The sequence below is a fragment of the Globicephala melas genome, chromosome 14 (assembly GCF_963455315.2).
Source record: "Globicephala melas chromosome 14, mGloMel1.2, whole genome shotgun sequence".
Classification (NCBI taxonomy): Eukaryota; Metazoa; Chordata; class Mammalia; order Artiodactyla; family Delphinidae; genus Globicephala; species Globicephala melas.
The window spans coordinates 39,009,421-39,025,633 of record NC_083327.1 but is presented as its reverse complement, the minus strand read 5'-3'; the positions used below and the strand labels follow the sequence as shown (position 1 = coordinate 39,025,633).

The following is a 16,213-nucleotide window of genomic DNA, read 5'->3' as shown; positions in this document are numbered from 1 at the left end:
TAGATGTTTACTTTCAGATGAAGAGCCCTGGCCTTGCTACAGTACGATCTTACACAAGTCACCTAACCCTCCTAGACCTACCTACCTCATCTGTCACCTAGCTGATGACCTTAGAGAGATCTTACAAGGATAGAATGAACGTGCTTTTAAAAGTATACAGCACTATTAAAGATACCACTCTTGTCAGTTAATCCACAAGCATCAAGAACCTGCTTTGCACAAGGCAATATCCTTCCCCCAAAGTGTCTCCACCAGAGTGGGGAAAAAGAGATAAAAGTTACAAAACAATAATACAGAACAAGTTACACAGCTCATGATTAATTGCTATATAAGTAGTATAGATTTCTTATGACCATGGGCTTGAAAAGCTCATGGGAAGGGCCTGCAAGGGCCGGCAGCATTGGGCCAGGTAGGTAAGGGATACGGCACGAGCAAAGGTACAAGGTTAGGGAAGCACGCGAAGCCCAACCCGGCTGTAGGGAAGGTTGGGGGAGGGAAGAGGTAGGAACAGGCCCGTTACAGTCGAGTGTCCGCCCGGTGTGCTGCCCCTTGCCGCGCAGCCGGCCGTGCCCACATCCCTTCAAGGTGCCACACGGCCCCACCATTTTGTTATATATCATTGACTGCCCCAGACTTAGGTGCCAAAGCAAACCACAGACAGCCTGTGGTCGAGGCAGCTGCTGCCTGAGGCACGAAAGCCCGACACCGCAGGAGAGTGACTCACGGAACCAGTCACATCTCCCCAGTGGGACACAGAAAGTCATGCCAACAACAGAGGAGACAGAGTCCCACTCACGGAGCGCGGCAAGAAGAAGACTCAAGGCAGCTGAAGCCACGGCCATGCAGGAGCCTAGAGGGAACAAGGGGGAGGAAGGGCTTTTCCTACAAGAGCTGACAGAGCACGGCTGGGTCTCAGCAGGGTGGAGCAGATGACGCCCGCTACTGAGGGGGCCACTGGGGGGTCTCTGGTTCCACCTGGAACAACCTTCCTGGTCCTGAGTGCCTGTCCAGCAGGCTCTGGGCAATGCGCTTGTTTCCCAGCTTCCTTCTTCCCCAGACATCCTCACCTTCAACTCCTTCATTAACCAGGGCAGAGGTTCTCAGTGCTGCCTGAAGAGCAGACTCACCTGTGGAACTTTTTAATGGTGCAGATAATCAGCCTCCCACCCAGAGCTCCTGAATCAATTCCGGGGGATGGGGCCAGAACAAGTGTTTTGTTGTTGTTGTTTTTGTTTTTTAATTCCACAGCTGATTCCAATGTTCTGCCACAGTTGAGAACTGAATTAAGGCAAGTTGAGCAGGCTTCTGCTCCTGGCAACCTGAGAAAGCTTCACGTCCACGGAGCAGACTGTGAGCCTCAATGATTTAAAGTCACGCTCATTTTTCCTACTCTTATGCAAAATTTTATTTACCTGGAAAAAAGCAAATTTCACATCAACCTAGCACACCCGATTCTTTCAAATAGCTTCAGGTTCCGAGTTCCTGTTTAATAACATGTCGTTACGACACAGCGTTTATGAAGCACTTTCACAACCGTGATTTGAGGCCTTGCTCTCTGTCAGGCTCTGGTATCAGGTTCTTTGTACAGGTCTGCTCATTTATTAGCCTTACAGGTCTGCAAAGTGGACATCAATCATCCCCATCTTAGACATGAGAAATATAAGCTCAGAGAGGTTAAGCCCAAGGTTAAAAGCTTGATAAAGCGAGGCCTTAACTCAGAATTGTCTGACTACAGCCTTCTGGTCTTCCTGGAGTGTTCTTAGGATGCTTGTTTGATTTTCACGACTCTCTGCAACAGGGCAGGGATATCACGTCCCCATTTTACAGACGAAAAGACGGGTTCTGAGAGATTCTCCTGTCGAGTCACCCCCCCCGCCCCCGAGAGAGGCTGGATTTGAATCCACAGCCTCTGAGTCAAACCGAGTCTTTCCACACGGCCTTGGTGATCCAGCACAGTGCCTAGGCAATGGTAGGGACACCTCCGTTTTGGAAAAGAGATTATTTAAACACTCAAACTCATTTACTGACCCAAACCACTGCTGTTAGACCTAACCCAGGATGAAAAAATTATCCTAAAAATAGAAATTTTTCAAGGTAAGACACTCTCATCTTTCCTTTGGTTTGCATCAGTGATTTCCCACCGTTCAATGTAGGGCCCCACTGTAATGTCACATAGTTTCACAGACCCTCCCTCACATAATTAACATAGATGCTAATGAACACGTACGGGTTCATGAAAAGCGTGACTTAATTCAGAGTAGCTTTCAGCTGTATTTCTCAATTACGACAATGTCTATATACTTTTTAAACAACAGCAATACATTTATGCCTAGATCTTCTATTTATGCAGTTTACAGAAAATGCAAACAAGGGGGAAAAGCCACAGAAGAAATCATGACATCAGGCAATGAGTTAAAAGCCCTTGCATCCCACTGTAAATAACATTCAGCCTCTTCCAGAGAGCTCCAAATTATAATCATCTTTAACATGCTCTTGTTATTTATAGAAACAAAGCCACCCAAATGCCTACCAATCTTTACCCATACAGGTCACAGAAAACAATTTTTTCTCATTTTGATAAAGCTCACAGTCAGGGTCTTACCTAAAAACGATGAGAGCAGGACTAAGAGTGTGTTGGCGGCCTCATCTCCAAAGCATGACGAAGCACTGGTGATATTTTCACTGAAGTTCCATAAAGTTTTGCACACCAAGCAGGCCAGCTGCCAATCAGTGGGACCAAAATCCCTTAAACAATCCACTAACCTGAGTTAATAAAAGTCAAATTGAGAAGTTATTAGGACAGGATCTCTTTAGTTTTTATATTTTTAACATGATGCTTAACTTTCTGTGATATTTCATATGCATTATATATAATTCAGTGTTATTAAAATTAATTTCATATCTACAAATTTAAGCAGCTCTAAAGTAGCAATAACCTACTTCTGAATTATTTTAAACATCCAGTGGAACCTAAATCCCCTCTTTAGCCCTAGCTTGGCACTTCCAAATGTTGAAATACCTCTGCCTGGGAGAAGTGAGGAGAGGGACCCAAGCTCCCCGGAATACTATGTCCTCTGAATCCTGACAGAGTCAGGACTCCATGCCTTGAACTTACTTTTTAATGCCACCTCCTTCTTTTAGGATGACACGCTTGTCTTTATCCACGGTGAGGTTTAGAAGAACACCACAGGCAGAAAAGCAAATATCCTGACGCTTAGCATCCAGCAGAGCAATCATGAACTTGTGAACTGGGAGGGCAGAGAACGAATGCAGGCCAGTAAGGCTCAGGGGCCCCAGCTGTGTTTCATTTCTCAAATGGCAAAGGGGAAATGGGGAGCAGCTTGCAAAACTGGAAACCCTGCTCGGGGACTCGGTCCACTCTTCCTAAGTGGACTTCACCCACTGCTCAGAAGCACCTTCCCCAACATCCACCACTTCAGAACCTGCTCCCCGCCCCCCAGGCCCCCTGTCCCCTGATATTGCTGTATCTGCCGCAGGCATCAGCTCCCCCTCCCAGGCAGTGGTAGAGCCCCCGCCCATGGAGAGGAGGGAACCACGGGCCTTCCAATCACACAGGTGCCATTCATTTCATCTCTAACTTCTGGTTGTTCTCCAGGGCCCTTATGAACCTCCAGCAGCAACTTTGTTTAAATACACAGCCCTGGGAGAGGGGAGCACAGGCTCCAGTGGAGATCTTCCTGGAAGTCTTCCAGAGCCACAGTTTGTAAGAGAAGACTCACGCAGACCGCAGGAAACAAGCCTGTAGTGAGGCCGGACTTCCAGGGTAGGGGATGTCTCGTATCAGGACAGGCTCCCAGCCTTCCCTTACTCCTAGAAATGGAACTGTTTGTCCTGTCTTCTCATCCCCCAGCAGGGGCTCGGCAAAGGGTTGGGGGAGAATGAATAAGGTGTGTGCTCTGTTCTACTGCTCACCTGAGAGGTGGCCACCCTGTGCTGACCTTGGCCTACTGATGTGTCACACAGTGAGCTTGGCAAAGGCTGCATCACATGTAAGTGTGTTTTTAAGAGTCTAAAGAATATACACTAGGGCTTCCCTGGTGGCGCAGTGGTTGAGAGTCCGCCTGCCGATGCAGGGGACGCGGGTTCATGCCCCGGTCCGGGAAGATCCCACATGCCGCAGAGCGGCTGGGCCCGTGAGCCATGGCCGCTGAGCCTGTGCTCCGCAACGGGAGAGGCCACAACAGTGAGAGGCCCGCGTACCGCAAAAAAAAAAAAAAAAAAAAAAAATATACACTAAAATGTTAACAGTTATCTCTGGGGTAGTGTTTTTTTTTAATCTGTATTATCCAAAGTTTCTATCACGAACATAAATAATTAGGTATTTTTTACCGTTTTTACATGAAATATTTAAGACATACAAACAGTATGTTTAGTATACACTCTTGTGTACCTGCTACCCAGTTTAAGAAATAAAACATTACAGATTCAATTTTATATTTGGGGGCAACCATTCAAATGTAACTTTGTCTTAAATGTGGAGTTTATCATTTCCAACTACATTTATACCCTATTCCATTACCATGTGAGTATTACATAAATAATATCCCAGGCTGTTTTGCAGGTTTTAAAACTATCTTAATGGCATTATTTCATATATGTCCTCCGATTACTAGCCTTTTTGCTCCTATATTACACGTTTGAGGTTGACGCAGGGTGATACATGAACTTCTAGCTCATTTATTTTCATTTCTGTAGAAGCTTGGTTGCATGAATATACTGTAATGTATTTATCCTCTTACCTGTTGATGGACATTTAGGTTATTTCCAGTTTTCACTATTACAAGCAGTACTATAATAGACATTCCAGTACATGATGGAGAATGTCTTTTGAGTCCATTCCCATGGACAGAAATGATGTGTACAGATTACTTGTTTCTCTTAAACACACGCACACGCACACACACACAGGCACACATGCGCCATCTCAAAACTCAGAAGACCACTTGTGAAGGAGAGGGAAACGCTAAGAACACAGCCTAGGTCCGTCTTGGCATCCTGAGCTGAGAGCCTTACGGATGGACGGAACAGAATGTGAGGCATCACTTGTCCCAAAGCAGAAACAAGTATCACGTTGTCATGACCCAAGCTGCAAAACCGCTCAGCTGTTTATTGGCAAGACATGCCTGTTTATGAATGTGAGTGTCATTAACTCACCATTTTTCTGCACAATGAAATCACAGATGTCATGGTCCTGGGAGAGATTTCCAAAAACGCGCACAGCCTCCAGGATTCCATCCATGTTGTGACTCACAAGGAGCTTTAAGAGCACTGGGTTTTGTGACCAGAGAAATAAAATTAGTGAACTTAAGTTTCAATTTAAAGACTACTAGAAACCAATATCATGCTAAATACTGATAATTTTCAAATTAAAAATGATAATAAAATTCCAACTATAGGGGACGTTAGCCAGAACTAAGAAACTAATGTGTCCCCATATTCAACTTTCTTAGAATTAAATCAGGCTCTTAGATAGTAGCACCAGAAATCAGAAAATATAAATGCCTCCAGTTCTGTGTTTAGTTAGTAAAGTCAAAACCTTAAATGAACATGCATCTACCCAAACCCAACTCTGAACCTTACATTCAGCAATATATAGCTTTTTGTCTTGAATTATGGAATTCTTCACTTGGTAGTAAGATAAGTTGTTGATCGCTGCCGTAGTGTTGATCACCAGCTCCTCACAATCATCAATGGACTTAGATTCTGAAATAAAGTGAGGACAAGGGTGTCAAATACTCACTGCAGGGCAGAAACCACAACATCCTCACTGCAACCCCAGCAGTGGCAGGGACAAGCCGTTGTCCCAGGCAAGGGCTGTGTGAGGGCAGTGTTTGCCCTCGCTGTTTGCTGCTTTATTTCCCATGACTCCTCCTGCAGGGAAATGCGCCAAAGGCAGGGGACCACTCTGGGCCAGGGTTTGGAACACTCTAAGCTCAGTCCCTCCAGCCAAGGGTCTGGAAACGTCGGGCTGATCTAGTTCCTGTGTACAAAGGTGCCAACACCACTGAGCAGAGCTTGTTTGCCCTGACCCAGAGGTCCCCCGGGCCCCCCACCCTGGACGTCTGTTCCCCAGACCTGCCCCCCTCCCAAAAGAATGGCCCTCAGGTCATAATCCATCTACAACTCCTATCAACGCTGCCTTCGAAACACGCAGTCTGATCGCCTCTCAACTCCTCTGCTACCACCTAGTCCATCTTTCACCTCCTTACTGGCTTCTCTTCTTCTGCCTTTGCCTCTCTGAGCCTGTCCTCAACATGGTGGTCCTTTAAAATTCACTCAGATAACACCACTCATCTCATCCAGCCCACAGGCCTGACCCAGCTGCCCCAGTCCTTACCTCCCTGGCCTCATTTGCTGCTCCAGCACCCAGCTCCCCCCATCCCCATGCCAACCTCACCAGTCTTCTTGCTCTTTTTGAGCATGTCAGCCTGATCCTGCCCAAGAATCTCTGCACTGATAGTCCCCCTGTCTGGCATATTCCTTCCTCCAGTTATCCAGGCTCACTCCTCATGTCCTTTGGGCTGTTGCTTAGCTGTCACCTTACTGGACATACTTTCCTCAGCCACCCTATATAAAATAGCACTGTTACTCACTTTCCTCTCCCCCTCTTCTCTGTAACACATGTGACCATCTGACTTGTTATGTGTTTAATGTCTGTCTTCCAGCTCTAAGGTGTAAGCTCCACAAGACTAGGGACTTCTTTTATTCATCACTGCATTCCCAGCATCTAGAACAGTGTCTGCACAGAGCGGTGCTCAATAGATAACTAATAAGAACCTACTGTACAGCACAGGGAACTCTACTCAATACTCTGTAATGACCTACATGGGAAAGGAATCTAAAAAAGAGTGGATGTGTGCATATATATAAACACAATATTGTAAATTAACCATACTCCAATAAAAATTTAAAAAAAGAAAAGAAATCATTCCCTCTGGAATTCCCCCCGGAAATATCAACTAACAAAACAGAAAACTGTAGCATTTCAGTGTCTTGGGGTGGATCAGAATAAAGCTTAGATGATAAATTTTTGAAGCAAAATAATAATAATAATAAACTTCATTGTTGTAAAAAAAAATAAATAAGTGGTTGCTGAATGCAAGAATGAATGAATGAATGAGCCTTTAGCTTAGCACATAAGACCCTTAGTTATTTTGTCCCTGCCTTCCACTCAGCCTCCAGACTCATCTCCTGGTGACTGAGACCACAGTGCAGAGAAGGGCAGATGCAGGGATGCCAGTCCGGAACCTCCTGTGGTGTTCCAGATGGCAAATAAAGCTGAGGCTGGGGTGATGGCGGAGATGGAACAGGGAAGCCAGGCTGGAAAACTATTTAGGGAGGAAAACGGACAGTGTGTGGTGAAGACTAGATTGGGGGATGAGGGAGAGGAATCACTCAGGATGAGCTCTGGGTTTCTGGATTACATAATTGGATGGACGGCAATCCCATACTCTGAATTAATGGGAAGAAAGGCCAGGTGGAGGAAAGGTCATGAGTTAGACATCTTGAGGTGCTTCTCAAGTACCCACAGTTGATGAGATTAGGTAAGGCAGGTGGACATACGGGTCTGGGAGTCAGAGGAAAACGCCAGGAGTCTGGTTATACTAAACTAGCTATAGCAGCCTCTGCCTCTCACCTCTGACCCTGCACACGCCCCCTCCACTTCACCCCCCGCCCTGCCCCGTGCCTGGAGTACATTCACCCCCCTCTCCACCCAGGCATCGGTCACCGCCTGACTGGGAAGCCCTTCCCCAGCCTGGGAGGGAATAACCTCAGTGCCCACGCATGTCTTGGGCCCTGATTTGCCCACTGGGTTTTACTGGTTAAGAAGTACCTTGTACCTCTTTTTTTAAAAAATTCAAGTATAGTTGATAAACAATATTACCTCAGGTATAGAACACAGTGATTCAATATTTTTACAAATTATACTCCATTTAAAGTTATTATAAAATATTGGCTATATTCCCTGCGCTGCACGATATATCCTCGTTGCTTATCTATTTTATACACAGTAGCTTGTACCTCAGTCCCCTACCCCATCTTGCCCCTCCCCCTTGCCTCTGCCTACTGGTAACAACTAGTTCTCTATCTCTATGAGTCTATTTCTGTTTTGTTGTCTTCATTTGTTTGTTTTCTTTTTTTGGATTCCACATATAAGTGAAATCATTACAGTATGTCTTTCTCTGTCTGACTTACTTCACTTAGTATAATACCCTCTAGGTCCCTCCGTGTTGCTGCGAATGGCAAAATTTCATTCTTTTTTATGAGTAAGGAAGTGCCTTTTATCTCTTGTATGAAACCAAAGTTCCTCCGGGATAAGAGGGAGGCTGTGAGCTGAGCAGGAGGACTCTGCGAGCTTTTACATTCTCTGATTTAATTCTCCCTCCTTTCGGCCTTCTTTTCATTAAAGAGAATGACCTTTCTACGTTTACTCTATTCAAAGGGAAATTCAGGCATTTGTTACGCTACAGAAAACACGTACTGGCCCTTCAGCCAGTGGTTCCTCCACCCACAGCAGCCAGCATGGGCCCAGCACCTGGCAGACACTCAATGAATACCTGGAGAAAGAAAGAATAAATGAGGCCCTAATTGCCTGGTTTGTTAGTTTAAATACATGGGAAGGGAATAAAGAACAGAATTATCTTGGACTTCAGTATGGATTCTACAGCAAGGAAATATCCTACTGGCCTCAGGTTTCTAGAAGATCTGTAAAAAGATCCCAGGTGTTTTTGAGGGAGGCAAGGTAAAAGTAGGGACATAGGACCCCCAAAAGTATCCTCGCTTGCTTCGCTGCAACTCTGGAGCTGGAATCCTGATCTTCTACCTGCTGGCTGTGTGACCTTGTTCAAGTCATTTAAACTCCTTGGGCCTCAGTTTCCTTGTCGGCAAAGTGGGATAATAACTGCACCTACATTACAGATTTGTTACAAAGTTTAAATGCGTTAATACTTGTGAAGGGCTTATAAAAGTGCGTGGCACACTGTGGGTACTAAATAAACATCTGTTAATGAACAGGAGGGCTGTCCAGAATGATGGCTCATGGGGAATGGCTTGAGTGAATGTCTAAAACTTAGCAAAGAGGAATTCTCATCCCTGGTTCCCTCCATCCCTGGACTGATGACAAAAGGTCTTGGGCAGTGTCTAGGGATCTGTTTTTTTCTCTTGCCTTGGTAGAAGAATTTATTAGTTTGACCAGAAAAAGGAATGTAGCTCTTATGTGTCACCACCCCCCTGTAGGACCTCACGTTTGGGAGCAGGGATAACGTCTGGCATCTGGGGCAAGAGGAGAGACATTCACAGCTACTAGGCATCTATCATGAACAGCACCAAGCACTTTCCATGCATTTAACCCCACAGAAGTTATTTATTAATAACGCTTTAAATGCACTTACATTTAAACCCACAATAATTAATACTCTAAAGGTGCACCTGCTTCAGTCAGCTCAGGCTGCCATAACAGAATGCCGTAAACTGAGTGGCTCAAACAACAGGAAATTATTTAACAGCTCTGGAGGCGAAATGTCCAAGATCAGGGAGCCAGTATGGCTGGGTTCTGGTGAGGGCTCTTCCTGGCTTGCAGATGGCTGCTCTCTCCCTGTGCCCTCATCTAAACCTAATTATCTCCCAAATGCTCCATCTCCAAATACCATCACACTGGGGGTTAGCGCTTCCACACATGAATTTGAGGGACACAGTTTAGTCCACAGCAGCCTCCTAATAGCCCATTTTCTCCTCCCAGATGAGAACATTGAGGCTTAGAGAAAAATACCTTGCCTGATTTCATAGAGCACACATGTGAATCCAGGTCTGCCTGACTCATCCATCCTGCTCTTTCCACAGCATCTTGCTGAGTGCCTATCAGAGCCAGTTGGGGCAATAATTTGCCTCCAAAGAGCATGAGGCACCCACCCAGCCCTCTGTAGCAGACTCATGAATATAAGAGAATCTGGAATTTGGAGATTCCACTCAGGCAGCAAATCGCTGCATCTGGGCGCTTGCTGAGAAGGCTGGTCCTTACTAGAAATATTTTTTATTTTAAAACACCCTCTGCAATGAGACTGGCCTCTGGAGGGGAGTCCTGGGGTACAAGCAACTCCTCTGTGAGGGGAGTAGGGCTGGGGAGAGGTGGAGGACAAGGTCCCTAGGGATGCCTTTCCCACGTGCCTGGGGGGAGGGTGCAGTGCAGCAAAGGTGTCAGGCTGGGAGGAGTGAGGACTAAGTGAGCACTGGGGACTATCAGGGCAACAGCTGCCTTGCCCTCAGGCAAGTGAGCAGGTCAGAGTCAAGCCAGCCCTGACCTGCTTTCCAAAGCCACTACCAGGCTGGCTAAGGGAGGCAGGCGCTCTGAAGACCAGCTCCTTCTCCCAGGATCTGATCGCCCTTCTGCACTGATGCAGAGACTCCAGGTAGGAACCAGCAGAGACCAGTTTCGGGGGACCTCGTAGGGCTCAGGACATTCGTCCCTGCAGCTGAGCTGCCAAGAGGAGGGTGCAGGCGTATGATCCTCTGTCAAGGTCACTTCACCCCACCACAGCTTTACGTGGGAGGTCAAATCGTTCAGGAGATAAAACAGACAAGGGATCCCACTGCCTGCCCAAACAACTGCCCAGCATGGCAGGCTAGAGAGAAGGGTTTCTTCACTTGGGCTTAACCTCAGACGGCACTGAGCTCTAACATGCAGAGACTGAAGCATTCTCAAGTGAGACCTTCCACCACCCACATCAGGACCAGCCGGGGAGCTTTAAAAAAATGCAGACTCCTGGGTTCCACACCTCACTTGATCAGTCACAACTTCTGAGGGTAGGGTGAAGAATCTGTGTCTTTCATAAGCTCCCTGCATGATTCTACGCACAAAAAAGTTTGCGAAGTACCAGATTTGAGTTTCACTGATCGCTTTAGAGCAAAAGAAAGAAAGTAGGCTATTTCCGAGTGACAGTAACCTCAAGAGGGTGCACTGGAGAGACCTCACATGGGAATCCCCCAGTGACCAAGACAGAGCACCTACCCTCCCAGAGGACTTGGTGATGGAGGAATGGAGGGGACAGGCCCTAGCCTCCTAAGGACTCTAGCCAGGCCCCCCTGGTTAACCCTTTCAGCTCTGGCCAAATCTGCTTCTCAGCCTTTCTTCTGCCTCCAAAGCATCAGTTTCCTAGAAGTCAAACACAAATTATCCATTGTACCTTTAGTTCATAGGAAGAAATGTAATTTCTAAGCTCAGAAAATACATATAAGACCAGGAATTTTCTCACTTCACATGTGAATATTAATAATTGCAGGAAAATGAATCATCCAGAGCTTTATTTCTTGACTATCCACAGTGATGTGTCCAGGTGTCTAAGGGCAGGTCCTCAGGCTCTCCCCAGGTAGCTACAGTCAGGTGAAGCGATTTGGCCTGCCAGCAGATGAGAACTCACCGGGTGGGTTTCAGACACCTGCCAGTGCCTCACTAGCCAGAGAGGCTAAAGGTGATTCTCTGAGCAGTGGGTTTCAACATTTAAGGGGCAGAAGAATCAACTGGGAGCAGGGGAGTAGTTGAAATGCATATTTCAAGACCCTAAAACCATCCCTCAGGTAAAGCCTTTTTCTGGGTAAGACCAGAAACTAGAAAGGGTATTTTAATGAGCCCCATAGCTGACTCTGAGGCAGCTGGATCCCTGACTTCTGGGTGGAGAAGAATTGATCCTCCAGATGCAGAAGGATCATCAGAAGACAGGGAGATAGTATGGTCCAAGTGCTGGAAGTTTTGAGGTTGTTAGAGAAACTGAATTTCTGGAACAGCTCGATGCAGGTTTGCACAGACGGTTTAACGTGCCGTCAGCAGCTTGGAAGACAGTCCCACACTAAACGTGTAGGTTTTTGAGTTATCATGTGGAAGTGATTAAGTCACAAGGAAAGACCTCAGTCAGAATTTAATAATCCTTCCTTAAGACCAGCAACATGCAGGGACTTCCCTGGTGGTCCAGTAGCTAAGACTCGGAGCTCCCAATGCAGGGGGCCCGGGCTCGATCCCTAGTCAGGGAACTAAGATCCCAAGTGCAGCAACAAAGATCCTGCGTGCCTCAACTGAGACCCCGCAGAGCCAAATAAATAAATAAACATTTAAAAAAAAAAAACAGCAAAAAAGGATCAGCAACATGCAGAGTAACCCTGTCACTTACTAACTTTGTGACCTCTAAAAGTCACTTTATCTCACTAAGGCTGTTTCCTCCTCTGTGAAATGGCTAAAATAACAACAACCTACTGTCGCACAGCTGCTGTGAGGTAACAGATGTGAACATGCTTCTTAAACTGCGCGGCTATGATAGTGATCATTTTGTAATGTACAGAAATATCAAATCACTATGTTGTATACCTGGAACTAACATAATGTTTTCGGTCAATTATACCCCAGTTAAAAAATAAATAAAATAGGGCTTCCTTGGTGGCGCAGCGGTTGGGAGTCTGCCTGCCAACGCTGGGGACACGGGTTCGAGCCCTGGCCCGGGAGGGCCCCACATGCCGCAGAGCAGCTAGGCCCGTGCGCCACAACTGCTGAGCCTGAGCTCTGGGGCCCACGTGCCACGGCTGCTGGGGCCTGCACGCCTGGAGCCCGTGTTCCACAGCGGGAGAGGCCACGATGATGAGAGGCCCGCGCACCGCGGCAAGGGGTAGCCCCCGCTCGCCACAACTGGAGAGGGCCCGCGCACAGCAACGAGGACCCAACAGAGCCAAAAATAAATAAATAAATAAGTTTATTTTAAAAATTAAATAAGTAAATAAAATAAAAATAAATCACACAGCTCCACAACAACGGAAGGCACGGTCACTTACACTCCCACACGCCAAAAGCTGGGCTCTGTGGCTCTGTCCTCTCAGCTTCCATGTTCTGTATACCCCATGCTGCTGGCACTTTTCATAAGCTTCTTGTCTATACACCTGATATTCCCCCACCACGTACCCTGAGTTCCCTGAAAGCAGATACCAACCTATACTTTTTTAAACGTTGTGCTGGCCTGAGTGTTTGTGTTCCCCTCCAAATTCATATGTTGAAGACCTACCCGCAATGTGACTATATTTGGAGATAGGGCCTGTGACGTGGTAAAAGTTAAATGAGGTCGTAAAGGTGGGGCCCTCATCCCACAGGGCTGGTGCCCTTAGAAGAAAAGGAGGAGACACCAGAGCTCTCTCTCCACCATGTGAGGACACAGCAAGAAGGTGGCCATAGACAAGCCAGAAAGAGGATTCTCACCAGACACCAACCCTGCTGGCACCTTGACCTTGGAATTCCAGCCTACAGACTGTGAGAAATAGATTTCTATTGTTTAAGCTACCCAGTCTGTGGTATTTTGTTATGGCATCCTGAGCAAACTAAGACAAACCTCTTTTAACATACAGCATAGGACTGATTATGCAGTGAAGACTCAATAAATGAGTGGCAAAGGGGCAAAGTTCAAAGATTACCCCAACACATCATTTTCATCAGGCATGAATGCTTCTTCCACAACAACACAATCTTTCAGAGTCTGGTAAGTAGTGGCGAAGTAGATCACTCTAGATGGCAGTCAATTTCCTTGCACACTAGTAGGCAGAGGTGCCCATGGGAAATGACAAGGCCTAAAAAGTGGAAGGGGGGGTGCTATGGACTGAACTGTGCCCCTCCCAAATTTGTTTGTTGAAGCCCTCACCTCTAATGCGCCTGTATTTGGAGGTAGGGCTGTTAGGAGGTAATTAGGGTTAGATGGGTGGAGTCCTTATCCAATAGGATTGGTGGCATTAGAAGAAGAGGAAGAGAGAGAGAAGGCAGCCATCTATAAGCCAGGAAGAGAGGTCTCACCAGAACCAACCACGCCGGCACCCTGATCTCAGACTTTCAGCCTCCAGATGTGTGAGAAAGTGTCTGTTGTTTGAGCCACCCAGCCTATGCTATTTTGTTGTGGCACCCTAAACAGACTGAGACAGGTTTGGGTGCCTAGCAGTGAGGTGCTACTGTAACAAATACCTAAAAGTATGGAGGTGGCTCTGGAACTGGGTAATGGGTAGAGGCTGGAGGAGTTCTGAGATGTATACAAGAAATACGGATGTTAAAGGTTGTGAAATAAAATTCATATTTTATGCCAAGACAAGAAAAATTTAAACATAGAACTTCTTCTCTGCTCTTTGGCCTCCTCTCTCCCCACACTGTGCTTTGTGTATCTGCCTTATGCATCGACCAAACCTCTCCCATCGGTAGGAATACCTGTTCACCCATAAAGAGCAACATTCTCCTAGCATCAAGATGACTCCCTCCTTAAAAGATAACATTCCTTCTTGATCTTGTAAGGGGTCACATGACCCACCAGGATGATGCTTAGATCTGGATTATGTAAACTGTCAATAACACATCATTTGACGTACAGCCTTCTGCCTCAAAGAAACTTATGTAACTGTGCCTTGATTTCTAACCAGTGGAACAGTTCTCAAAGCTTTCTGAGATGCTCTTCCTGGGTTATAATCCTCAAATTTGGCTCGAATAAAATTTTCCAATTCTTTCTTTGATCCACTGATTTTTTTAATATAAATTTATTTATTTATTTATTTATTATTTTTGGCTGCGTTGAGTCTTCATTGCTGCGTGCGGGCTTTCTCTAGTTGCGGCGAGCGGGGGCTATTCTTTGTTACAGTGAGTGGGCTTCTCATTGCGGTGGCTTCTCTTGTTGCAGAGCAAGGGCTCTAGGCTCACAGGCTTCAGTAGTTGTGACACACGGGCTCAGTAGCTGTGGCACACAGGCTCTGCAGTTGTGGCTTGCAGGCCCTATAGCGCAGGCTCAGTAGTTGTGGTGCATGGGCTTAGCTGCTCCGCGGCATGTGGGATCTTCCCAGACCAGGGCTCGAACCTGTGTCCCCTGCATTGGCAGGCGGATTCTTAACCACTGCACCACCAGGGAAGCCCACTACTGATTAATTTTTTGTCAACAGGGTGATTCCGGCAAAAGCTCAAAGACAGGAGAGAGCTGGAGAGAAAGCTTCCATCTTCTTAGAGAACACAGAAATAATCATGAATACAATGCTGTTAGGAAGATGGACATTAAAGGCCACTCTGACAAAGTCTCAGATGGGAAGGAGGAACAGGTCCTTGGAAACTGCAGGAAAGGTGATCCTTGTTATAAAGTGGCAAAGAATTTGTCTGAATTGTTTGTGTTCTAGTGTTTTGTGGAAGGTCTAGTTTGCGAGCAACGATACTGGGTATTTAGCTGAGAATTCCAAGCAAAGTGTTTAAGGAGAGGCTTGGCTCTTCCTGACTGCTTACAGTAACATATAAGAGAGGGATGAACTGAAGAAGTTGTTAAACAAAAGGAACTAGAACTTGAAGATTTGGAAAATTCTCAGCCTGTCCATATTGCAAGAAAGAAGAAAGCATGTGCTGGAGAGAATACCAAGGGTGTGGTTGGCCTATCACTCAGTAAAGAGTTTACGGGATTATGTGAGCAGAAACCCTGCCAATTTGAACTGAAGCTGAGACAGGACCAAACGAAGGAAGGCTGTCAGACTCCTTGGATTTGACAGGACAGAGTGTACAGCTATTTGGCTGTGAATATGCACTATTCTTCTAGTAGAGAAGAGAATGTCCCCAGTGGTGATTCAGAGATCACCAGGGCCACTGCCTCAGTTTCAACAGGCCACACTGGCCTCCACCCCAAAGCTTTGAGGGCAAGACTGCCCTGCAGAGCCCTGGTGGCCTAACTGACAGAGCTGTGGAGGAAGGGCCACTGTCCCAGTGGGTCTGCAAGGCAAAGCATCTAACCAAAGAGGATTATTCTCAAGCCTTAAGGTCTGATGGGGGCTTCCCTGGTGGTGCAGTGGTTAAGAATCCGCCTGCCAATGCAGGGGACACAGGTTCGAGCCCTGGTCCGGGAAGATCCCACATGCCATGGAGCAGCTAAGCCCGTGCACTGCAACTACGGAGCCTGTGCTCTAGAGCCTGCGAGCCATGACTACTGAGCTCACATGCCACAAGTACTCAAGTCCACGCCCCTAGAGCCCAGCTTCACAACAAGAGAAGCCACTGCAATGAGAAGCCCACGCACCGCAACGAAGAGTAGCCCCCGCACTGCAACGAAGAGTAGCCCCTGCTCGCCACAACTAGAGAAAGCCCGCACGCAGCCAAAAATAAATAAATAAAATAAATAAATTTGTTTTAAAAAAAAAGATCTGATGGAATTCGCCTTACTAGGTT

At 46.6% G+C, this 16,213-nt stretch overlaps 1 protein-coding gene across 4 annotated transcripts in view; it reads right to left on the bottom strand.

Moving 5' to 3' along the window:
* Positions 1 to 16,213, bottom strand: part of ARMC2 (armadillo repeat containing 2) — a 133,735-nt gene that overhangs the window by 30,754 nt on the left and 86,768 nt on the right. For all 4 annotated transcript variants that reach the window (XM_060283959.1, XM_060283958.1, XM_030882875.2 and 1 more), the window contains 4 exons: positions 5,602 to 5,724; positions 5,176 to 5,289; positions 3,116 to 3,248; positions 2,603 to 2,763 (listed from right to left, as the gene is read on the bottom strand). In XM_060283959.1, coding sequence (XP_060139942.1) covers positions 2,603 to 2,763; positions 3,116 to 3,248; positions 5,176 to 5,289; positions 5,602 to 5,724 — 531 coding nt within the window. The remainder of the gene's footprint in view (positions 1 to 2,602; positions 2,764 to 3,115; positions 3,249 to 5,175; positions 5,290 to 5,601; positions 5,725 to 16,213) is intronic.